The 26,348-nt window shown below is 41.0% G+C and overlaps 1 protein-coding gene and 1 long non-coding RNA gene across 2 annotated transcripts; one reads left to right on the forward strand and one right to left on the reverse strand.

The window, feature by feature from the left end:
* Positions 1 to 304: 304 nt before the first annotated feature.
* Positions 305 to 25,485, forward strand: LOC120714116 (sodium/glucose cotransporter 1-like). The gene is made up of 15 exons (XM_040000166.1): positions 305 to 712; positions 1,469 to 1,540; positions 7,941 to 8,045; positions 8,231 to 8,290; positions 8,383 to 8,487; positions 8,583 to 8,688; positions 10,084 to 10,164; positions 10,257 to 10,465; positions 17,891 to 18,026; positions 18,144 to 18,251; positions 18,335 to 18,485; positions 18,571 to 18,739; positions 20,073 to 20,288; positions 23,474 to 23,579; positions 24,682 to 25,485. Exons 1-15 carry the CDS (start codon positions 566 to 568, stop codon positions 24,888 to 24,890), a joined length of 1,980 nt encoding a protein of 659 aa, XP_039856100.1. The 5' UTR covers positions 305 to 565; the 3' UTR covers positions 24,891 to 25,485.
* On the reverse strand, positions 10,896 to 11,956 carry LOC120714117. Its single transcript, XR_005691350.1, has 2 exons — positions 11,710 to 11,956; positions 10,896 to 11,635 (listed from the first exon to the last, which is right to left on the reverse strand). It is a non-coding gene; the product is annotated as an uncharacterized LOC120714117 (long non-coding RNA).
* Positions 25,486 to 26,348: the final 863 nt, after the last annotated feature.

A 26,348-nucleotide genomic window follows, 5' to 3' on the forward strand; every position in this document is an offset into this window, starting at 1 on the left:
ATATCATAACTAACTGAAACTAATTTAAATCCATAATCAAACATTGTCCTTGATGTGCAAATTATGAGTGTGACAAGTTATCAGTGAATGTGTTTAACAGCAATGCTTATTTTATTGATGGGCATAGGTGTCAAAATCCAAACAGATTAGACTGGATCAAATGGACTGAATTAAATTTTAGCTATAAGTCATTGCAATGCAAATATTACCTGTAGGGTTTTGTTTTTACAAACCCTGGTGTATTTACTTGAGGTATTCCCTTGTAGGGTTAATAATTAACAATATTATTGGGTAAACAGTTACACATTTTAACACATTTTTCAGGTCAACATTGTTGAATCAGTAACGTTCATATGTGCATCCACCTTCAGCCAACTGGAGTATGTGTTAATGTCTTAGACAAACCCACTCTTTGTTTTCACTTCTTCTACATCTACACTATCTACACTTCCTGCTTTCATCTCCCTCTCACATGCACACCAAAGGTTATAAAGGTAATCGCTTTCTGTAAACGCTTCAAACAGAGCCGACTCAAACAACACTGCTGTTGTCTGTCTCAGCTAAAATGTCTCAAGATTATTCTTATTTTGGATTCTCTTACATAAACAGAAATGCAGAGAATGATGCAAAAAACACCACGGCTCTTAATAATGCTGCAGATATCTCTGTTATTGTGGTGTACTTCCTGGTCGTCTTGGCAGTTGGAGTTTGGGTAAGTTTTGCAATCACTTTTAAAACTAATTTCTCTGCAATTCCTCAATAATTTTATAAACTGTTTCCAGCTAAGAAGATTTAGTATAGTTTGTATGTTAATGTGTCCTAATGTGTCTTACAACCCTGATTTTATAAAAGTCAGGACACTGTGTAAAACATAAATGAAAGCTAAATGTAATGATTTGAAAATCTCATAAATTCATATTTTATTTCTAGTGGAAATTTCAAATTAACCTGAAAAAACATGTACCATTAAAAAAAAAAATCCTAATTATGAATTGGATGGAGGAATTTTGTCCCATTTTTGTCTAATAATATAGGATTCTAGCTGCTCAACACTCTTGGGTGTTCCTCATATTTTTGCCTAAATGGTTTGAGTTGGTGAAAGGTCTGGATTAATGCCAGGGCAGATCAGTCTTTTCTACTATGAAGATATCCTGTTGTGATAGATGCAATGAGCATTGTCTTGCTGGATAATACAATGCTCTTACTGAAAAAGATGTCGTCTGGATGGGAGCATGTGTTGCTCTAGAATCTGCACATACAACACCTTGCAGCATTAAAGGTTCCTTTACAGATGTGCAAGCTGCAACGGCATAGGAAGCAAGACACCCTCATACCGTCGAGTGACTGAATGCTGTTAACAAGCCATGTTTTTCTTCTCCTCTTTAGTCTGGATGTCTTTGTTCCTTCAATGTAGTCTGTTACAGTTTTGCACATGGATTTTCTAAAACGTGCCTTTGTCCTGTTACAGTCTATGGTCCACACTAACAGATCCACTGTAGGTGGCTTCTTCCTTGCAGGGAGGAGTATGGTATGGTGGCCGGTGAGTATCTTTATATCTAGAATTAGATGCTTTACAGTATTCTTCCTGCATTTAGAGCCATTAACAATTTTTTATTGCTGTGTAATAAAATGTGATGTAAGCTATCATAAAAGAAGCATTTTATGGCACAGTGGTGGTTATCATGGTCATGTCACAGCGAGAACGTCCCCAGGTTCAAATCTTGACATGCAATTTAGGATAGCTGATCCTTCTACATGGATGTGAGATAGATAATGTGCTGTATGAATGTGTGGTTAAAATATGACTGCAAGTCTAAAGCATGTTGAATGCACGGGGCTTTTCCCAGGCACCTGGTTTCATCTCATAAACCTAAAAAATGCATGTTAGGTTCATTAGTGATTCTATACTGACCGTGGATGTGAGGTCGATAAATGTGATGCATGATTGGGTTTGGTTACTAGTCTAGTTTTGAATGGAGATTAAGAACAGTAACGTCCCATATAAATATGATTTATGGAGTTATTTGAGGTTAACAAACTATCTTAATTACTTCTGAGTAATCAAATGTTTAAATCATTTAATATTTACACAATATACTGAGAATATGGGGTAGCATAAAAAGTAGGGGTGGGAGTCGATTAAAAAAAATTTATCTAATTAATTTGAGGCTTTGTAATTAATTAATCTTGATTAATCACATTTAATCGCACAAGAAGTGCAAATGTTTTTTAATTTTAAAGGGTTTTAGTGGACGACAGAAGAAATACTAGACATTGACATGAATATTGTCAACTGAAGCTCTTTTAATTTATGGGAAAAAAGGATTTAAACTGTATTTAAATGAAAAACAGAAAAAATAATAATATCCTTGGCCAAAACTGGACACACTTAAAAGTAGAGTTATTTTAAGTACTTTAAGTACATTTTTCAAAAAGGTATTGTCTTTAAATAATAATGATAACAATTTCAACATAAAGTGGAGTTTTAATTCTTAAAAAAATAAGGCAGAAACATAAGGATTATTTGACCAGCTTCCCCTTTAAACTCTGAGTAACCTTAACAAACATTATTTTGTACATTAGGCTAAAACAGTGTGGTCATCGAACATTTTAGTGCAAAAAATAACAAACTCACTGGACTCACAATACCTCCATGCTTATTTACTGTCCAGCTCTATCAGCCAGTTACTTGGAACAAAACTAGCCTGTTTACTTTTTCAGAGCTCAAAGCAGTTCTCTTTTTTGTTACAATGTAACCTGGAAGTGAGAATATTCTCTCACATGGGACAGAAGTGGCAGGACTAATCAAATACTTGCAGGCCAGGACTGGGTTCATCCCTGCTCGACCTGACCACCAGTCTGTCTCGCTGATGGTGATTTTCTGCTCTGTACAAACTCAGGGCCCTGTTGCACAGGGCTTCCTCATCTGAATCTGGAGCACAATTTCTAACGCCACTGATAGTGGTCTACAGTCCAGAGCAATCCATTTTGTGAGAGAATTTGTACGTTTGTCCAATGTTGACTTACTAATTTTGGTCCCGAAACCAGTCATTTCATCAATTTTGGGCTGCTGACACCTTTTGTTGGTAGTCGAACTGCTAGCGCTAACAGCTCCCACGGTTTCTGTGCTCGCTGCAACATGTTTTGCATTTAGATGGTACCGTAAGGTTGAAGTGCTTTGGTGGTATGCAAAGTCCCTTTTGTAGCGGTAGACTACTGTTCCCATAAGGCTGTGTGTGGGGGGAGCTTCCGGGTTACGAGTAAAGTTGGAACACATCACCCGAACACGCTGCGTCCAGTGTCATCATTTATACGTGGTGTCAGAAGTGCGAACGGCGGTCTCCACTGATTTTTTTCTTGTTCTTTTTCGAGTACAGTACGGTGCAGTTAACTGCGAGAGAAGTTTTCGCATCGGTAACCCGAACAAGACCGGCATGCAGGTGAAGCGCGGCCGAGGCTGTGACCGGCGCTAGCAACAGGGCGTGTGCGCGCGCGCGGTCGAGCACGAGCTTCACATGTCGGAAGGAGGAGACGAGGTCGGCGCACCGGAAAGCTTGGATTCTGAACGCGAGGAAGCCAGGGATCCACACGTCACGATGGCGACCACGGTACAAATAACACCCCCAGAAACATTTGACTTTTCTCATCCTGCCGAATGGCCAAAGTGGATCAGAAGGTTCGAAAGATTTCGCATTGCAACTGCTCTTGATAACAAATCAGACGAGTATCAAGTTAATGCACTCCTGTATGCTATGGGAGACGCTGCTGATGATGTTTTGGCTGTTTTACCATTGTGCGATGCAGATAAAAAGAAATATGCAACTGTCAAAGAGGCATTTGACAAACATTACGTAGGAAAACATAACGTAATTTTTGAAAGAGCACAGTTTAACTCCAGACGGCAACAGGAAGGGGAAAGTACAGAGTCGTTCATCACTGCTGTGCACAAACTTGCAGAAAATTGTGCATTTGGAGCACTCAAAGACGAACTCATAAGGGACAGAATTGTAGTTGGCATAAAAGACAAAAGACTGTCTGAGCTGCTGCAAATGGACTCAGAGTTGACTCTTGCTAAAGCCATTGAGAAAGTTAGGCAGAGCGAAACGGTAAAGAAACAACAATCAATACTTCACAGCAGCGCGGCAGTGGAGAAAACACTGAACATGGACACAATACGGACAAATACAACACGCGGGAAAACGCAGACGTGGCAGAAGAAAGAACAAAAGCCAATCAAACAAAGTGGAAAAGAATGTGGCCGCTGTGGTCGCAAGAACAAACACTCATGGAAAGAATGTCCAGCCAAAGAGGTACAGTGTCGAAAATGTCAGAAAAAAGGGCACTTTGCTGCGGTCTGTCGCAGTAGTGAAGCTACAGCACTACGCGAAGTGACAGAAAATCAGAAAGATGCAGACAGCGAGGATTGTGTGTTCTTGGGTGAAGTAGAGACTGGGAGGTCACAGCCCTGGGTGCAAAAGGTCAAGTTAAATGGGGAAAATGTATATTTTAAACTTGACACAGGGGCGGATGTTACATCTATTCCAGAGGGTTTGTACAGTCCAGACAGGGATGGTAAGCTGCAGAGACCCAGAAAGAAGTTACTAGGGCCGGGCAGTAACCCACTTAATGTTAAAGGCTGCTTCGAGGTACAGCTAGCAGTGAAAGGGCGCAGTGTTTCTCAAGACGTCTACCTTGTGTCAGGTCTAGTACAGCCACTGCTAAGCAGGCCAGCGTGTGAGGCTCTGGGTCTTGTGTACAGAGTAAGCACAGTAACGGAATCGGTGACAGATTTCAGGGCAGCATACCCAGACGTTTTTAAAGGTTTAGGCGTGCTGAGGGAGCCTTATCACATTGAGATAGAGCAAGGAGCTGTACCAATAGCCCTATCTGCCCCAAGACGTGTTCCTCTTCCCCTCAGAGATGCAGTGAGAAATGAGCTGCACAGAATGGAAGAAATGGGTGTTATCTCCAAAGTCACTGAGCCTACAGAGTGGTGTTCTGGCATGGTAGTGGTCCCCAGACCAGCAGGAAAGCCCCCCAGAATATGTGTGGACCTCACACCCCTGAACACAGTAGTCAAAAGAGAAAGACACATCCTCCCAGCAGTAGATCAAACACTAGCGATGATGAAAGATGCTAAAGTGTTCACAAAGCTCGACGCCCGGTCTGGATTCTGGCAAATTCCGCTCACGCCAGAGTCAAGGCCACTCACTACCTTCATCACGCCTTTTGGAAGGTTTCAGTTCAACCGCCTTCCTTTTGGCATTGCATCGGCGCCGGAACATTTCCAAAGGCGAATGTCACAGATGCTGGAAGATTTTGAAGGGGTGATTTGTCACGCCGATGATGTGCTTGTATATGGCAGAGACAGGCAGGAGCACGATCAGAGGTTGCACTGTGTGCTCCAAATGTTTCAGAAGGAGGGTCTCACTCTGAATGAGAAGTGTGAGTTTGCTAAAAGTCAAATAATCTTTGTGGGACACAAAGTGTCAGCAAAAGGCATTGAGGCTGATCCCAACAAGATAACAGCAATCCAGCAGCTGCCGCAGCCTCAGAGTGTGGAAGATGTGCGCCGTCTCATGGGCATGGCCAACTATCTTGCCAAGTTTATGCCACAATTAGCCACAATCACCACACCATTAAAGGAACTGCTAAAAGACAGAAACGAGTGGATATGGGCGGAGCCACAGGAAACAGCATTTAGGAGACTAAAAGGGATATTAAGCTCTCCAGAAGTGCTCGCTCAGTACTCCAACTCAGCAGATACACGAGTCGCTGCAGATGCTTCGCCATACGGTGTCGGGGCTGTTCTCACTCAGAAACAGTCTGACAGCTCCTGGCGACCGGTCACATATATCTCAAGAGGTCTCACAGACACAGAGAAACGCTACGCGCAGATAGAAAAGGAGGCGCTAGCTGTAACGTGGGCGTGTGAACGACTGTCATCTTACCTCATGGGCCTACAGTTCACTCTAATCACAGATCACAAACCCCTGGTCCCTCTTCTCAGCACAAGAGGCCTGGACGACCTGCCTCCACGCATCCTGAGATTCCGCCTCAGGCTGCTGCGCTTTACTTTCACCATTGTCCATGTTCCAGGGAAAAACCTTGTCACTGCTGATGCTCTCTCACGAGCACCGCTGGCAGGGCCTCCTTCTGCTGGGGATCTTCAGCTGGAAAAAGAGGTGGAGGTTTTCGTGGACGGTGTAGTTTCCCATCTCCCGGCAACAGATAAAAGGCTGGAGGAGATTAAGTTGGCGCAGGAAATGGATGACCTGTGTAGAAAGGTGGTGTATCAATGTGGGACAGGCTGGCCAGAAAAAGGTAAACTAGATCCAGAGTTAAAGGGATACTGGCAATACAGAATGGACTTCAATCTAGTCCATGGTCTTCTCATGAAAGGGGAGAGACTTGTGATACCACCTCAAATGAGAGTGGAGGTTTTGTCACGTTTGCATGAAGGCCACCAGGGCGTTTCAAAATGCAGGGCCAGAGCAAAAGAGTCTGTGTGGTGGCCGGGCATCTCAACCCAAATACGTCAAATGGTAGACAGGTGCGAAACATGTCAAAAACACAGGTTACAGTGCCGTGAACCAATGCTGGCAACTCCTGTTCCCGACCGCCCATGGCAAAAAGTCGGCATGGATCTGTTCGAGTGGTCAAAGAAACACTTCCTGCTGATTATTGATTTTTTCTCAAGGTACATTGAGATAGCTGAACTGAGACACACAACTGCAGAGGTCACTATTAATGCTGTAAAAGAAGCCTTTGCAAGACATGGTGTTGCCGAGACTGTGGTATCGGATAACGGGCCACAATTTTCATCAGAACAGTTCAAGCACTTTGCCAAAGAGTACCAGTTCGCACATGAAACGAGCAGCCCTAGGTACCCCCAAGCCAACGGGGAGGCAGAACGCGCTGTTCGTACCATTAAAGACTTGTGGAAAAAGGACTGTGACTACACCAGAGCACTGCTAGCGTACAGGGCCACCCCACTGGAACATGGGCTCTTGCCGGCGCAGTTGCTTATGGGGAGACACCTGCGGACCACGCTGCCACAAGCTGTGGCAAAGCTGGTGCCAAAGTGGCCTGACCTACAGGCTTTTCGCAAAAAAGATGAGGAGGGGAAGCGTGAGCAGGCAAAACACTACAACCGCAGACATAGAGTCAGACCGCTTCCGGAACTATCGTCAGGACAGAAAGTGTGGATTACCACTGAAGGAACTACCGGAGCAGTAGTTGGACCTGCCAGTGCTCCCAGATCCTATGTGGTAGAAACAGACAGGGGTTTTCTGAGGAGAAATAGGAGCCACCTCAGACCAACAGGGACTATTACCAGATCTGGTCGAGTGGTGAGACCTCCTGAAAGACTGGATGTGTAATTCTCTGAAGTTATCCATTCATGCCCTATTCAAAGCTGGGTTAAGCTGTCAGAGATGTTTACAATAATGTGTTTTGTTTAAATGTAAGTGAACAAATGAGGGATGTGCATAATTTTCACGTTTCATGATGTTCCCCATTTCTGTTCTAGTGAGCTGTTTGAGACGTTATGAAGTATGTCTTTAGCTAAAAGGAGGAGGTGTAGCGGTAGACTACTGTTCCCATAAGGCTGTGTGTGGGGGGAGCTTCCGGGTTACGAGTAAAGTTGGAACACATCACCCGAACACGCTGCGTCCAGTGTCATCATTTATACGCCTTTTGTGCTTTCTTCTGATTCTTCCATTTTTGTAACCGTGTGCATCATTGTAATTGGTATACAAGGAAATCGTGCATTTGTAAAAGTTCCCCTTTGATTCCACTTTGAAATTAATTAATCGCAATTCACAAGTTAAATTCCCACCACTAATAAAAAGCATAACCAAGTTGATTCTTGAATAAATTCTTAAGTCTCTTTAATTTACAAATGGACCTACTGACAGATTTAACTGTGCTCTCCACAGATCGGAGCATCGCTGTTTGCCAGCAATATTGGCAGTGTCCATTTCGTAGGAATTGCTGGTACTGGCGCAGCTGCAGGAATAGCCATTGGTGGATTTGAATGGAATGTGAGTAACTGTTCCTGAGCCACTCATCAATTATCACTTGTTATATAGAAGAATTTCTCGCCTCTGATACTGTATCAGTTCATGTCAGCTCATAGTTTATTGATTTTTATGAGCGCTCCATTGTGCAGAGAAAAAAGGATGAAAGGAAACAGGGTTCCTGATTATTGCATATTTGTGTGTTTCAGGCTCTTTTTGCCATTGTTATCCTGGGATGGATCTTTGTGCCCATCTACATTAGAGCTGGGGTAAACAAAAGCCCTCATATATATATTTATTTACCCTTTCTAAATAAGCAATGATTAATGAGTAAAATCTCATGTTTTGTGGATGTATTTAGATCATCACCATGCCTGAGTACTTGAAGAAGAGGTTCGGAGGACAGCGCATTTGCATTTATCTCTCTCTTCTCTCCCTTGTCTTATATGTCTTCACCAAAATTTCAGTAAGTGCCTCCAAAAGCAGCGGAAAATATTTATATTATACCTGTTTTCGATGGTCCTAAATGAAATCCTACACTTTTTTTTTCTCCCCATTCAGGCAGACATTTTCTCGGGTGCAATTTTTATCCAGCAGGCCTTTGGGTTGAATATCTATCTCGCTGTTATTGCACTTCTGGCGATTACGGCACTGTACACTGTCACAGGTTTGTACACGGGAAAAAAAATACGTGGAGATGTAGACACACGCCCCACACACACACACAAAATCGCTCTCTTTCTTCATTGCTGGTTTATCTTTGCTGAGTTGCTGTGGTTGATTGCCATGGACTATGATAAGCCTGAATTGGCCTTCTGTTGCTGTTTTGTAACAACATATCCACAATTACAAGTTTTAAAGGATGAGTAGTTACATAATGACATGATGAGTTTATTGAGTGTGTAAAGACTTCCCCAACACATCCACCCTGACACTGCTGTTGATCATCTATGTGCAATATCTCGGTCTTTCCATGTTATGTGCAATATTTTTGGCTCATGTGCAATTATTTTGGTCCCAGTCTGTTTCAATGTTTCCCACACATTGTTACGTTCTTTGTCTACACGTGTATTAAACGCAACAAGAAATTGGCCCACTCCCGCTCCACCAAAACAAGAACCCAAACAATAGTATCTTCTAAAATGCTAAGCAGCCATTTATTTGCTTCAGCAGTGAGCAGTGCCAAAAATAACAAACAAAACTCCCTAATGGTCCCTACGCTTTCCTACACAAAATGAAAAGCAAACAAAAGACAATTCACTTACCTAACTTTCTACATGAAAAACAGGAGAAAACTTAATCAACAAAAATGGCTTCTCACGCCTACTAGGCTGCTGCAGCGAACAATATATACAAGGTGAACAAAATACTCAATTGCTACTTTACAAATCTATTTACAGCTATTTACAAAATTAAGATACCAACACCAGACTATACACACACACGGTTATACTTGCAAATCACTGGGCACAGACACTCTATCAAAAAAACGAATCAAAAGCTCATGCTATTTGTTGGATGGTGGAGGCTAGCAGAGAGGGGGCCAGGTGGCTGTCATCTGGTAGCTAAATACTGGAGGTGATTAGCCAATTATCCAATCCAAAGACAGGAAGAGACTCCACCCAACTACTTGGCAGGCACGCCCAGGTGTCCAACTCCTAAAAGAGAAAGGGGAAAAAACCCACAGCCATCCTCTGGTGGGAGGAGCCACGCATAAAACAAAACACTGACAACATTGGATCATAACAACATACACCATGTATATAGTTCCACTCACATATGTATACATATACACTGTTTTTTATTTTATTCTATTTATTTAATTATTTTCCGCCTTCGTTGTATATTGGTTTCTCGTCTTCTTACTTTAGCACCTTTGTGGTTCAGCTACCCAATTTCACTGTGCAAGAAACTGCACAATGACAATAAAAAGCTCTAAGTCTCTAAGTCTAAGTCTAAGTCTTATTGAAGAGGACTTTTTTATGTATATTAGTGCTGATAAAATCTCAAGTGATTAAGTGAAGATTTTCACAGAGTGATAACATCATATATTTTATCCCAGGTGGACTGGCAGCAGTGATCTACACGGACACTTTACAGACCTTTATCATGCTTATTGGATCATTCATTCTGATGGGCTTTGGTAATATGAAAAATTTTACATACAAATTATTTGTTGGAAAGTTACAAAAATAAATAATAATGTTGATCTAACTTGCACATGATTTTCCTCAGCTTTTAATGAAGTGAAGGGATATGAGAACTTTGAGAAACTCTACATGCAAGCTGTCCCCTCAATCACGGGTAACATCAGTGCAAACTGCTATGAGCCCCGGCCAGACTCCTTCCATCTCTTCAGGGATCCACTTACAGGAGACCTCCCATGGCCTGGTCTCGTGTTTGGACTCACTATTCAGTGCATCTGGTACTTTTGTACTGATCAGGTGAGTTAAGCAAATGAGCATTGGGCAGCTCAACTGCAGTTTTTAGCAACCAGTCTGTAGTCAAAAACCGAGACACATTCAACTGATTGCCTCGATGTGTTCATATATTCATACTAAATTCTATTATTTCTATATGAACAGATCAATTGAAAGAAATTCATGTTAAAGGTGTTGAAAATGCAGATGAGTCTTGGATCAAGCTATGAGTAAACAGGGTGAAGCAGAAATGAGGAGGACCTGGGTTGCATGAATAGGAATCATAAAGGCAGAATGACAGATGTGGCGAGACGAGGATGGGATATAAAGTAAATACTCTTTGCAGTTTTAAAAAGACAACGCCACCCTGGGAATTTCACCCAGAGAATACTGAAAGTAACACTAAATCACCAGAAAGGCACTTAGGTTCGCTATACTCAATCCAGAGACGAGGTTCAATGATCAACAAATTCACAATTTATTAATAATTATTTAAAACACCATATAAAAGCACAATCATAAATATTCAAGTACAAATATGCTTAAAAAGGTATTCAGAGCTGAGGCTTACCAGTGGAGGGGCAGGGATGCCACACACAAACTAAAGAAAGAAAACACACCCAAAACACAAGTGCAGCACACTATCACACACACTCACACTAATAAACTAAACAAGGCAGGTGTGTACACTCAAGGGATCCCACCACCAAGGCACCTTAGTCTCCTCCACGTCGGCACTCCGCATCTGAATAAAAGAAACAAAGAAAATTTTAATATATTACAACAAACTAATGTGTAGCACCGGGGGATAACCCAACTGCAGGACCACACTGGTGATCTACAGCTAGAAAAAGGGCCTCCCACCAGTGGTGTAACAAAAATCCAAACTACAAATCAAAAGCAATAAAACAACATACAATCTGGATAAAACTCTAAAATCTGGAGCAAACGGAATCGCCGTACTGCTCCAACTTGCCGTCACACGACGACAAGTTAACAGTCAATCAATATGCACGCCAGCTGACTCCGGTAACCGGCATGCATATAGCCGTTGTCCACGCCGACGTCCACTGTAAAAGCTGACAGCAGCGGGGAAAGAAATCTCACAACGGGAACAGACGATAAAAGCACAGCAAGGCAAAACAGCAGCACTTCAGTTCGCGTAGCTTGGCGCAAAACTAAGGCCCACACTTCCTGCGAAACATAATAAATAATTACTATAAAAGAACAATAGAAGGCAGAGAGCGTAACAAAAGTTGATTACATACCAAGTAAGCCGTGTCATAGAACGTAAGCAGAATAGCTCAGGAGGCTTCTATAGCTACGACCAGCCGCGATGGAGACTTCAGAGGAGTAACCCACAAATGATCTCTACCACACCGAGGGGAAGTCAGGTGACCAAAAAGGAGATCACAGGCAAGCGATGCAGAGACACTCAAATGGCCACTATTTATACCAGCGCCCCCTAATGGGCCAGGCTGAAAGTGGGTTGGACCGAGGGATAACATTCATCCTGCCACACAGACAAGCACTGAGATTTAAAGTATGCAGAGAGGGGAGTAGCAAGGATAGTATGGCGTTATTTTTGTGCCACTATCCGGTCGTTAAGTCTGACGTCACTAGCCGTGTCTGGGCCTAAACTCCGCTGCAGGTCCATATATCAAACGATCACTATGGCATTACTGAGAGTTGAAAAACTGTCTAAAGTCTTTCATCTTTAATAAAATGATCAGCGTTCTGCTCTACCAGGTGTAACAATTAATTTTAACATCCAGGCATCCATGAAAACGGAATTTATGACATTTAACGGAGTTAGAAGTTAGCAGGAAGTTAGCTCGCTAGCTTCTATCTAAATACAATATAGCATGTCCTGACTGCGGGGTTTTGGAAACAAATTAAAACGTACAGCTCTGTTATCACTTCCAGCATAAATGAAGACAGAAAACTAAACAGCAGTGACGTTTGTAGGGTTACTGAAGTTGGGCTAGCTGGTATTTAATGATGTGCTACGTGACTGCTAGCGACACAGCTATGTTAGCATAATATAAACAAGCTAACTTTTTTTACACTCGATAAATGTTAACGTGAGTGTTCTCGGTGGTCAGGAACAAATGTAATCGCTAAGCTGTCCTCTACCACATCAGCATCAGTGATTGACCACTTAGCTAAATGTAAACTTCAGCCAGGAGAACAACTGAGATAATCCATCCACAATACGAGGTTAGTCTTTCATATACTGCTGCATGGGCTGGGCTGTAGTTACATCCTAAGGTTTTAAAAACTGAGCTTAAATAAATGATTAGCGGTAATAAAAGCCGAGGGAGGTCAACAGTGATCACTGACTGTTTTAGGAACTTTTTGAGATTAAATAGAAGAAAATACATAATATTAAACATGTTAACAACACAAAAGCCATATTAAATGCAGACTACTTTAGGCCCAGAAGTAGGATTCGTCACGTCATCACTTAACGACCGGATTCTGAGGGAATGTAAAAAAAATTTGAGCGCACGTAAAACAAATTTGCAAGTGCAGGTGATGCATTTTGAGGAGAAATTTATTTTGAGCGAAGAAAAGCTAAATTTGAGTGAACAAAATTCATTGCTGGCATTAGAGCACTTATGCACATATGTGATGTCTTGATAAATCGAGCAGATATTTGAAGTTTACACAGCACCATTCTCACATGAAACTAGGGCTGGGCCATATTATACCGTTCACGGTAATACCGGTATAATGTTAGGCAACGATAGGAAAATGAAATATCGCGATAGAATATGAGTAAAACGCGCATGCGCAGTGCCTTTGTTTTCATACGCACATGGCCGATTGTTGAGTGAAACAGATGAACCAGAATTGGTTTGTAAAAATGGTGCAACTTCAGTGATGTGGAACTGGTTTGGTGTTTGTCCGTCATATACACGACAAAGCACATTTTTTTGCAGAACATGCAAGCGGCCGTCGTTATTGTCGTATTTGTCGGACTAAGATGCTCTTAAATCTGGGAGTAATCTGGGTCCTAAACTCCGTCTCCTTCGGGTCAAACGAACACTGCAGCATCACCGAGAGTTAACTGTCTAAATTCTTTCATCTTTAATAAAACGATCAGCATTGCTGCTTTACCAGGTGTAACTATGAAGTTTAACTTCCAGGCATCCATGAAAACAAAATGTATTACATTTAACGGAGTTAGAAGTTAGCAGGAAGCTAGCGGAAGTTAGCTCGCTAGTTTCGCCAGTTACCTAAGCATGATATTGCATGTTCTGACTGAGAGATTTCTGAAAAAAATCAAACGTACAGCTCTGCTGTCATTTCCAACATAAATGAAGACAGGAAACTAAACAGCAGTGATGTTTGTAGGGTTACTGAAGTTGGGCTAGCTGGTATATAATTATATGCTACGTGCTCGCTAGCGACACAGCTATGTTAGCATAACATAAACAGTGAAGCTGGAGGACGAACACTAACACTTTTCCACTTATAAAAGTTAACGTGAAGGTTCCTCATGGTTAGAGACAAATGCAATCGCATGGCAGGATGCTGTAAACGGACCAAACTTCAGTCAGGAGAACAACTGAGATAATCCATCCACAATACGAGGTTAGTCATTAATATACTGCAACAACATGGGAATAGAGCAGCTGCCAGAGAATTCAACATTAATGAATCAATGGCACAGAAGTGGAGGAAGCAAGAAGAATGAGTTTAATAAAGTTTGATTTATCTGACTGCTTTGTTTTGCTTAATGTGCCTTATAATCCCGTGCACCTTATGGTCCGAAAAATACGTACTGCACACTGCAGTTTAATGTTGCAAAGCACCTCTTTTTAACTTCAGTGGATATTATACATGGTTATGCTCAGGATATGTCAGCCCATTTCTACTGAAAATGCCTTTTGGTTAAACTTTCAGCAAGGAATTTGCATTTGCACTGTTAAATTTTTATAAAGCTTTAATGTACATAAAAACCAGTTTCTTGTTTAAGTGAAAATAAATGGAAGGTTGTCTTTTTGCGCTAGTAATGTTGTGGAGTTGTATTTTGTCTCGCATCAATTATATCGTCAGTTATATCGTTATCGCAAATTTTCAAATATATATCGTGATAAATATTTTTGGCCATATCGCCCTGCTCTACATGAAACTATCTTAAAAGTTCATTTTGTGACCCAGAAAGAGTAATATTTCAAACTCAACCACTCTGTGTTCCTCCGCCACTGCCTCGTTTGAGTTTTGGGCTACGTCCACACGTACCCGGGTATTTTTGAAAACGCAGGTTTTTCTACGCGTTTGCACCTTTCGTCCACACGTAAACGGCGTTTTCGGTCACTGAAAACGGAGATTTCTAAAAACGCCTGCCAGGGTGGATATTTTCGAAAACTCAGTTTTTGCATTTAAGTGTGGACGAGAAAAACGGAGAAAGTGCAGCGTCAAAGGTGTGCGCCTTTTTTGACGTCACACTGTGCGCCACGTTATTGTTTCGGTGAAATGAATTTCTACAATACTGTTACTGTTAATTGTACTCTCTGCAGTGTTTAAATGCTTACATATACGCACAGTTACTGTCCCTCCACACATACGACTCGGTTCTGCTTCTATGCCCCAGCTTTGTTTACTATTTCCCACCGAGGCTTCTAGACTTCTGATTGGCCAACATTTCTACATGGTTAGGAATATATCGCCACCTGTTGCTGTGGCATGTTCCTAGCAGCGTTTTTCTTCATTTCTGCATTTACGTGTGGACGGGATTATTTTTTAAAACGAAAACGGAAAATCTCCATTTTCAAAAATACCCATGTACGTGTGGACGTAGCCTTGGACGAAATGGATTCTGGGATATTGGCTTTCGTCATTTCGAGCTGATTGGAGACCAAAACAGCCAATCAGATTTTTTTGCATCCAAATCTGTGATTGGCTGGTTTTGTGGCACAAATATAACGGTGTTGAGAGCGCGAGCAACACATTGCGAGCAAGCGCAAATGCAAAAACCGAGCGAGAGGGGCTGCTATTGTGTGTGTGTGTGGATAATAGCAAACACTGAAATACATTTCTTGCACGCAGCAATGAATTTTGTTCACTCAAATTTAGCTTTTCTTCGCTCAAAATAAATTTCTCCTCAAAATGCAACATTTGCACCTGCAAATATTTTTTATGTGCGCTCAAAGTTTTTTTTTACGTGCACTCAGAATAGTGGCACAAAAACAACGCCATAGGAGAGGGCAGGGAAAAATGGCTGGACAAGAGCAAGGATGTCAGGACTGAGTCTGATGTGGGAAGTGGATGTAAAGAATAGACAGAATAGAAAAGCAGGTAGATGAGTGATTATAGATCTTCCCTATTAATCTTGTGTGTAAAGTTATCTCATTAACAAAAGATTATTTGAAAGAACTGATCCATGATTTATTAAGACACAGAATTCAATTAAGTTATTTGGCAATTAGACTCAGACGACCCATCATCCCAGATTACAAATCCAGAGATGATTTAAATGAAAACAAGAGTTCACAAAAGAAAAACATAAGAGCCTGGGAAGATCAGTTTTGTATAATATAAAGCGCATTAAAATTAGCAGCTACATGACCAAAGGAACAGAATATAGTCAACTGTTGAAAAGGTCCAGATAGCAAACAGGAAAAAGGGAAGCAGGACAGAAAATAAGCCTGCGATAAAAGCTCAAGGGCCATCAGAGGCCAGAAGAGAGTGATATGAACCTGCAATAAGATTTGTGGCTTGACAGAGGTGAGTAGGAAGAAAAAGGCCTGTAATAAGGCTGGAAAGCTGTTGGAGGCCAGGCCAGAGCCTGCATTAAGGCTGCAATGTTACAGAGGTCAGGAAAGGAGGGGAGAGAGAATTTTGGCTCAAGGCCTGTCAGAGGCCAGAAGAGAGTGTGAGCCTGCGATAAGACTTAAGGGCCATCAGAGGCCAGGATGGAAAGCAGAAAATCTCCAAAAGGCTGAGAGTTCAGGAAAGAAGAGAGAGCCTACAATATCGCTCAAGGGCCAATAGAGGCCAGGAGGAAGAGCACAGAACCTGCAAAAGGCTGAGAATTGACAATGGTCAGGAGATACAAGAGAGTCTGCAATAATGCTGGAAAACCATTTGAGGCAAGGAGAGCAGAGAGAGAGGCTACAAAAGAGATTGTAGACTAATGAAGACCAGAGAACAAAGTACTTGTAAACAGTAATAGAAATTTGAATAAAGGTGGAAAAAGGCTAAAACTCGCTGTATGTCTTCTTACCAAGAATTTAACATTTGAGTGACTTTAACATGAGGAGCAGAAACCACAGATAAAGAAGACATGGATGAAGAGAGAAAACACATGGATACAGCATGATGCAGGAATTTAAGAAGAATAGGCTACTGCTGATCATAACAAGACAAGGAACAAAGCCTTGTGAAGCTGCTGAAGCGCCACCTGCCTAGCCTAGAGGTAGCAACCTTACTCAGAGCGGAAAGAGTGGTGTGGCTGGTTAAATAGAATAGGGTGGTTTTGCTCCATGATGAGCACTCCTTATCTTGCACTCAGGGCCCCATCATCAACCGTAGACCCTCAACCCAACTTGAGAGACCACCGAAGAATCTTCAAAGCTAACTCAATGACAGTGTCACCTCCCCCAACAATTCAAAGATTTTGACATGGACATGTGGGGTTTTGGAGACAGCTAACCACTTAGTTGGGGGATCTCATAAGCTGATGAGGTAGGCCCTCATTGATGCAAGTTCTCAGCAGAAACACGCTCACTGTATGATTCAGGGTGAAAGGTCTTGTACCTGGGGAGCAGGTGTGAGCCTTCAACCCGGAGAGAAAGATAAGCATTTCTCCTAAACTGATGAGCCAGTGCGTTGGACTCTGCAATGTGTATGACAGACCGCCAGATGTGGTTTACATGGTGTGGCTGGTCAAAATAAAAAGGGTGGTTGTGCTCCATCGTGACTGTCATGCACTCAGGGCTCCAGCACTAACCCTAGACTCTCAACCCAACTTGAGAGACCACTGAGGAATCTTCTAATCTGACTCAACGACAGTGTCACCTCCCCCAACATCTCAAAGATTTTGACACAGACATGTGGGTTGTTGGGGACAGCTAACCACCTAGGTGAGGGCTGTGTGGAGTGTGGGAGTGTCTAAGTCTAATTTCCCATCATGCCTCTGAAACACTGTGTTTCATATTGAATTTAAGAAATTTATGTTTACTGTTATGTAACCGGCTGGAAGTACAGTATTAGTATGCTTTTTAAATGCAGAATAAAAGAGCACAGCCTTTGGAGTTGTAGGGTTTACAGCAGTATTTGAAGATTCAGTGCCTCCTTGTGAGTTTCTTGCTTTCTGATTTCTCAGCTTGTTGCAATATTGTGCAATTACAATACTTCACACTGAATCTGGCTCTATGAGTAAATGTATTTTGTTGCTTACCACCACTGAATTGTACTACCATTGTTTCCTAATTATAGGTGATTGTGCAGCGCTGCCTCTCTGCCAAGAGTCTCTCTCACGTGAAAGGAGGTTGTATCCTATGTGGATACCTGAAGATACTGCCCATGTTCCTCATGGTTTTCCCCGGGATGATTAGCAGGATCCTGTACACAGGTGAGTGTGGTGTGTGGTTTTAAGAGTCTGTTCTATGTACCTTATGTAGCAAGCTTACTGGTATATTTAAAGTTGTGATAAATTGAAATACTGTGGATTTTCTTGCCTTTAATCTAGATGTGGTAGCATGTGTGGATCCAGATGAATGTGAAAAACACTGTGGGACCAGGGTGGGCTGCAGCAACATTGCTTATCCGAAACTGGTCGTTGAACTCATGCCTAAAGGTTGGTGACCTTTGTCTTATTAACCTTTAATAATTGCAGATTTTTTTCATATTTCTACTTTTTAATCTGTTACTCTATTTCAGGCTTGCGAGGTCTTATGCTGTCTGTGATGCTGGCCTCTTTGATGAGCTCCCTTACCTCTATCTTCAACAGTGCCAGTACTCTCTTCACTATGGACATCTACACTAGAATCCGTCGCTCTGCTAGTGAGAAGGAACTTATGATTGCTGGCAGGTAAAACACATTTTTGTTGTTGTGTCTGATACAATGATTGTCTAAAGTGTTGAATACTGATTGCATTTTTTTCAACTATGTACAGAGTGTTTATCTTGGCCCTGATTGGTGTGAGCATAGCATGGATTCCTGTGGTGCAGGCAGCCCAAAGTGGTCAGCTTTTTGTCTACACTCAATCCATCACCAGTTACCTTGCCCCACCTGTTGCAGCTGTCTTCTTGCTTGCCATTTTTTGCAAACGTGTCAATGAGACTGTGAGTTGCCTCCTTGATTCAATGTTTGCTTGACTTTTTGATGAAATAACCCATATGGAAAAGATATATATAAATCTTATAAAGTTTGTATCTGTCTTGTGTGAAACTTGTGTGAAAAGCATACAAGAGTGAAAACAGATATAAGATCCCTTGAAAAATTATATAATGAAACTTGTATGTTTTGGATACTTACTAAAACAATGTATGAAAGTAATGAGAAAGTGGCCACTTTCATGAGTAAATCATATAAGTTTTTACTATTTCTTTTCCATATGGGAAGAAAGAAATCTGTTCTTCAGTGCAGTTTTGTGCAGTGAAAGAATCCTTCACATACCTCTGGGATTTAGTCAGGAAAATGTTATCAAGAGCAAAGCTTTTGTCATTTGACACTTTAAGAAAAACAGTTTACGTTTTTGCTGAGTTTTAGGGATAAATGATTAAACCAATCTGTAAGTCTGTAGAGAAAAATAAGCCAAGTAGTTCATAGCTTGGCTCAGTAGATGGACTGGGAATAAAATAGAGCTGTCAGAGTGCTTCTTGGCAAAGGTAGTTATTTCCACCCACAACCACTGAAAAAGTTCAATTATTAATAAGTTGTTTAATTATTACAAAATTTCCACATCATGGTTGAAATGTAAAACCAACCGATTAAATTGCAACATTGCTGTAAGCGCTAGGCCACCACGAACTATTCATCCCCGTGGTGTCTTGGCAGACAGTTACTACTTAAAACTCAGCAAGTCAGAAGGATTGTGAGCCCCTGCTTTCAAAGTCTGTATTCATAATCAAATTGCAAAATGTAATTGTCTTATAGTTATCTCTGGTTTCCATATAAATAGTCACTTTCTATGTGTTGAGAATCAGCTTGCGTAACATCCCAGTAGGTCCTGACCAAAAAATAGTATTACACTTGGGCAAAAGTGGTAAATATTCCTTCATGAACTGTCCAACTACTTTTTGTAGACACATTTTTTATATTATGGATGTGTACATATTAAACAATCCTGTGTTTAATATGTACACATCCAAAATATAAAAAAGCATGTTAGCTAACAAGAGTTACAAATGCTGGTATGTTAATATACTGTAAGAATCATGATTCCAGCTTCCTGTTTAATATGCACCCAAATGTAGCGCTGATTCAATCTCACTTTTAGCAAGAAGCATTTATCCAAAACTATTTCTTCAAACACAATATTATATATACATATATATGTTGCTATCTATTACTATTTTACTATATTGTATTTATTTACCATTTTTAAAACCTTTAAACTTTTTAAAAGTATTTCGATATAAAGTAATATTTGTCCTTTTTTCTTTCTTTCCACAGGGTGCATTTTATGGCCTCATAATTGGGCTGTGTATGGGCTTGAGCAGGATGATTACTGAGTTTATTTATGGGACAGGTAGCTGTGCTATCCCCAGTAACTGTCCCACTATCATATGTGGAGTTCACTACCTTTACTTTGGGCTCATTCTGTTTGTCATCTCCGGCATCGTCATGCTAGCAGTGTCTCTCATGACCAAACCTATTGACGACAAGCATGTAAGTTTTTAATTTAAGACACCAAAATACCAATGCACCCGTATATTTTTCTCTGTTGCTCCATTCATGCTGATGACACCCTACCATATACTTTCTCCACATCTACAACACCTCCTGACCTCTCATGACCCTGTCTGACATTCTCTTCACCTCTACAACAGTATACACATACTCTTACAGGGCTCTACACTAACTTTTTGCTTTTTGCCAGTTGCACCAGCGCCAAAGTTAGGCACACCCAAATTTTTTTCAACCGCATTGCTTAACACCACAGTTTTAGATGTGCACTTTATTTTTTTTTGGGGGGGGGGGGGGGATTGCTGTCCATACAGACAATATTGATTTGTAAATGATTAACTAACAATCTTGTCAGCACAAAGTTCTTTATTTGGAGCACAGTTGTACAAGAAAGATAAGTGCTTGTGCTTAAAGTGCATTGGCATTCTTTGGTAATATTGTAGACAAAATTAAACTTAATCATCACATCGGCCTCCTCTGACGACCTGTTTGCTGCTGCCTGCCGCTGAAAGGCAGTGGGGAGAGGTAACACTTGGGCAGTGCATTTATCACAGCATATAATGTGTTTTCTGGATATATGTATTTTTTCAGCGTTTAGATACTGATGGCTCCGTGTCAGAGCACTGACTATGAATTTCAGACGGATCAGGCCTTAACAAAAAAGTTGTCAATCGTTCTTTTCATCTTTTCTTATTACCCACAGCTACATCCACTTCTGTCGGGCCTAGGCTACTCACTAGGGCTGGGTATCATCACCGTTTTCTATAATCCATTCAATTCGATTCAACTTTGCCGCAGACAGTCAGAAATATTATAATTCTGATCATTTATCAGTGCTGATACATGTATGACTTCGTCAGAATTGTGAGCATCACAGCAGATGCCTTTGTGTCAAAGTAACTGAGAATAAAACACAGAAAAACATGAAGGAGATTTTCCTGGCCTGGCTTTTTATAACAGAAAACTTAAAAGAAAACTTCAATTTAAAATTATTCTGCAATTTTACATAATTTTAAAAAGTTTAAATTTCTTCAGTATTGACCAGCAGAAATTAGGCTTTGTCCGAGGTCATTTAAGTAAAGTAAAAATAAAAAAAAAAGACAGCGGCCAACAGCGCTGTAAACATCGGTAGACTGGTGGGTAATAAGCGAATGAATAATACCGTAAACAGAGACTTGAGATGAGAAACTGTTCTTGAAGTACACAGAGAGAGTGAGAGAGAGAGAGCTGTGCATGAAGTGTGATTTTATCATGGTGGAAGAAAAAAAAACAGCAAAAGTAAGAGGGAATTAATGACGACATTTATCAAATGTGAATCGTAGTTTGGATCGTCTTTTGCTGCTGGTTCAGTGAATTTTGGTTGGAGAGAGACAAAACCTGCAGCTCTGTGTACCTGCTCTCATTTGCTGTTTGGTGGTTGTTGAAATAGTTTTGTGAGCTTTAACCTGAGATTCTGGCATTTCTGGCAAAATACGTTTATATTTAAAAGTCGATTCAGATTGAATAAATCGATATCGCTTTATTCAAGCAACTCACCTCTCTCTATCCGCCTGCACTTTCAAACGTACTCGCGAAAGGCTACAGGAATATCTAGACCAATCAGAGAGGTCCCACCCCTGACTATCCCTGATTGGTTTAGACCACGACAGAGGCATAATGTGTGTCTGTTGTTGACCACAGAGACTTTCAGAGTTGCGGAGTCTTTTCTTTCCACTCAAACAGTTGGTCGCACCAGTGCGACCTAAGATTTTTTTTTAGTCGCACCATTGAAATTGGTCGCACTCTAGAGTTTGAATCCATCTCCAGTGCTCTTGGCCTTGCTTCTATTCCATCTACTCTTTTGCACACAATACATCTACCTTCTTCATTATATCCGCCAGCTCTCTCGCTTTACCAGCCATAGTTGTAACCAGAGATGGGCAGTAACGCGTTACAAGTAATGCGTTACTGTAATCTGATTACTTTTTTTCAGGTAACGAGTAAAGTAAGGGATTACTATTGCAAAAACGGTAATTAGATTACTGTTACTTTCCTGTAGGAACGCTGCGTTACTAAAACCGTGATTTTTTGCGAGAATGTCTCATGACAATGACGTAAGCGAGTGCGACGTTCGTGGCAACAGCTGTGTGCAGATCAACAATGGATAATATATCGAGTGCGGGAGAGAGTATGAGTGTGCAGCGTTTAAAGCGTGGAAGTACTGACCTTACTTTGAGTTTGATTCCATAAAAAGTGACAAAAACATTAGTGTCCGTTGTGCGTGGGAAGAAAACTTCTTTTTACAGCGAAAAAAACCCCTAAACAAGCACTGAGTGCGCTACCACGTAATGGGAAATTCACAGAGAAACTGCAGTATCCTTCCACTGACTGCTGCGGCACACCTGCACCAGGGTAAACCTCCGCCTACCCCACTCCTGATTTACAGGTGAAAATAGAGCAAAAGGACCGCTGAGTCTTTGACTTTATTTATTTTCTGCTGTGTTTTACTTGCATCTATTTGAAAGAGTGAGTGTAAACACAAAAAGAAAAAATTATTTTATGTGCTGGAATGTGCAGAAAATAGGTTTAAATGTTAAACTAATTTCTTCAAGTCAGAGAATGTTGCATATAATTTAATTTTTACTTGATGCATAAAGTTAAAAGATTAAAACTGATAAAACAAGTTAAAAAAAGATACTTTTCCATTTGATTACATTTTGTATGATGGATTATGCAGAAAAAGTAGAATTGGGCTGAAAGAGCTATCGCTTTATCACCTATTCAGGTTGTAAATCGTGTTTTTAAAAAGTAACTAAGTAATTAATTACTTTTGAAAATAAGTAATCAGTAAAGTAACGGGATTACTTTTTTGGGGAAGTAATCAGTAATTAGTTACTGATTACTTTTTTCAAGTAACTTGACCAACACTGGTTGTAACTAGCCTACATTTAATGTTGCCTCTACACTCCTGCTTTTTTCTTCTATCTTGCTGCCTCCTAACACACCTTCCCTCTGTCCTCATCCTCCAGCTTCCACCAGACTGATCTAGTATGGAGATTTAACCTGCTTTAACCTTCATATCTGCTGAGTCTCCTTGTTAAACTGTGTTTAATCAGTTATTAAGAAGTAAAATAAAATGATAAATTTTCTGATAATATTTTTCACCACATTTTGTGCTGTTTGACTAGTTGTATCGACTGTGCTGGAGCCTGAGGAACTGTACAGAGGAGAGGGTCGATCTTGAGATGGATGATTGGACTGATAACCAAGATTCCAAGAGTGTGGACTCAGACGGTAATGAGCTGACATACGCAGCAGAGTAAAATATAGCACAGTAAATATGCATCCATATGTAACCCGTTCATGTGTTACGCCTGTTGTTGTTGCGTTGTGTTCTGGTGTGAAAGTAAGAAGCTGGAGACAGCACTGGGTCTTTGGCTCTTTACTGCACATCTGCAACACAGAAATAAGTGTCTGATCTGTGTGTGTCACGCACTTGCCAGTACACCTCTCCTCCGGCCATGCTGAAAGGAGCTGTGCCTGCAGCTTCATTAATGCTACAATAATATAATAAATCAAATACAACAAATTGTTTTAAAACATTAACTTAAGCTCTCAAAAACAAAAAGCACAAAATAAATAATATGTCACTGAAAAATCATCAAAAGAACTTATAAGAACAATAAACAAAATAATTCAAAAACAAATAAACAGTCAGACAAATACAATTTAATAACCAGGACCCAATATTCTAGTGCTTATAGTTCAAACATTATACTTCAGTACAATCATATTAACAACCGCCATCCAACAGGCAATACAACACTGTACCATAAAAACACTGAATGAAAGACCGCATCTCCAAAACATGAGAACATCTCCATACCTGCAACACAGAAATAAGGGTCTGATCTGTGTGTGTCACGTGCCTGCCAGTACACCTCTCCTGACGAAGGAAAAAAAGAGTGCACGCTGTTAAAAAAAACTGCAGCGAATACGCTCACAAGCCGCTAGCGATCAGACTAACTTATCCCGAATGAGTCTCTTAATGACAAACAAAAACGCTGCGGTTCGGCTGTATTCACATTGCAGCTTGGGGTCTGAGCAAACTTTAATTAGCTGAGAGCAACGTGGCAGTGACTTACCTCCGGCCATGCTGAAAGGAGCTGAGACCGGGGCACAAATGCACGCGCCTACGTCACCACGCAGCGCACACACACACGAACGCACACAGACTCAGATCACACAGGTAGGAGATTGAGATGCAAACTGAAATATTTAATTTAAAAAAGGGGTGTTTTGGGTGAAACTGACAAGTATTTAACACATGTTACGCATACATATAAACAAATACTGTACATGCAAACTTTCGTTTGTCTTGTTTCTTCTTTTGCAGATGATGAGCCTGGCTTCTTGAAGAAAGCGGTGATGTGCTTCTGCGGCCTGGAAACCAAAAAAGCCCCCAAGCTGACTAAAGAAGAGGAGGAAGAGCTGCAAAGGAAGCTGACAGACACCTCAGAGGTGCCTCTGTGGAGGAACGTAGTCAATGTCAACGCCGTCATCCTTCTGTGTGTGGCTGTGTTCTGTCATGCGTATTTTGGCTAAAAGTCAGCTGATTTCAACTGCTCGCCGAGTCTAATTTATACAAATTTAACAGACTGCTCAGTAGGCCTCAGCCCTAAAACCCTGTTTAAACCTTATATGTTTAGAGCACTGTGTTTTTCTTTATTGCTTCCTGGTATTTAAAAGTTTAAGTGAACCAGTAGACAGTAATATATTAATACATATTAGACTTAAAAAATGTTGAAGAAGTGCATAAATATTTACACATTTGTATGCTATTTGTCATTCTAAAATGTCTGAAGATCATTTGGGCTAAGTATGAATTTTCTTCTTTATCTTAATGGTAAATTTGAAATATTTTGTGAATGAAGCTGCAGGTTTGCCTTCACTTGTAAAGAACAATCCAGCACTGTGATCATCTTTGGGCTCTTGTTTGTGTATTCTGAACCATTATTACATTTAGCTTTCATTGCAGTGGTCACCAGGACATAAAAACCTTGCAATGGCCTGTATTTTGTATAGCACCTTACTAGTCCCTAAGGACCCCAAAGCGCTTTATACATCCAGTCATCCACACATTCACACACTGGTGATGGCAAGCTACATTGTAGCCACAGCCACCCTGGGGCGCACTGACAGAGGCGAGGCTGCCGGACACTGCCGCCACTGGGCCCTCTGACCACCACCAGTAGGCAGCGGGTGAAGTGTCTTGCCCAAGGAGAAAACGACCGAGACTATCCAAGCCGGGGCTCGAACCGGCAACTTTCCGATTACAAGACGAACTCCCAACTCATGAGCCACGATCGCCACGTATATAAAATCACTATTCACATCAGACAAAAACACTTCAAAAGTTTATCCTAGAATAACGTATCATAACGTTTCTTCTACCTCCATCTTTTCCGTTGTAGAACTCGCTCATAGAGTAACACTCTGATGCCATATCTTTTTTTTATATCTTCTCTGGCCTTCAGGCAATATAAAAAAGACAATATAAAAGCAATAAAACCTTAACTGACCAGATAGTAACTACAATAATAATTTTATTATGCTGATGCCATAAAAAAGGTCGCTGAGTTTGGTGAATCATACGATCATGTTGCTTTTTGGGAACCACACCTACACCACACCTGTGTCTTCACAACCAAATAATTACTGCAAGCTAAGAGCAAGCTTTGAGCATTACACGTGAGAACAGAGCCTTGAACACTATCATGTGGTTTGTTTATCAGGTGTCAAGCAAAGTAACTGGAAACAAAGCATAAGGAAAGAAACTTTAACACAACCTGTTCTTCACCTGTCAGAGCTCAGTGACATCTGGATCATAAAGCTGTGACTGTAGGGACACCTAGTGGCAGCTGATAGTACTTGCGTCTTTAGACACCTCATAATATTGTTTGCTTGTGCTGCATCTATTTATTCCTGCTCTGTCCACTCTGATACTGTAATATTGTGTTTCCCAACTGCTGGAATAACAAAGACTGTCTTATCCAAATGATA

Source organism: Simochromis diagramma, unplaced genomic scaffold (genome assembly GCF_900408965.1).
Source record: "Simochromis diagramma unplaced genomic scaffold, fSimDia1.1 OVJJ01000596.1, whole genome shotgun sequence".
NCBI lineage: Eukaryota > Metazoa > Chordata > Actinopteri > Cichliformes > Cichlidae > Simochromis > Simochromis diagramma.

Bases quoted from the DNA above. Each gene is read 5' to 3' on its own strand.
- LOC120714116 (XM_040000166.1), top strand. From the start codon at position 566: ATGTCTCAAGATTATTCTTATTTTGGATTCTCTTACATAAACAGAAAT. The intron at 10,165-10,256 runs GTAATATGAAAA...GATTTTCCTCAG, and splicing joins ATTCATTCTGATGGGCTTTG to CTTTTAATGAAGTGAAGGGA. The intron at 18,740-20,072 runs GTGAGTTGCCTC...TTCTTTCCACAG, and splicing joins GCAAACGTGTCAATGAGACT to GGTGCATTTTATGGCCTCAT.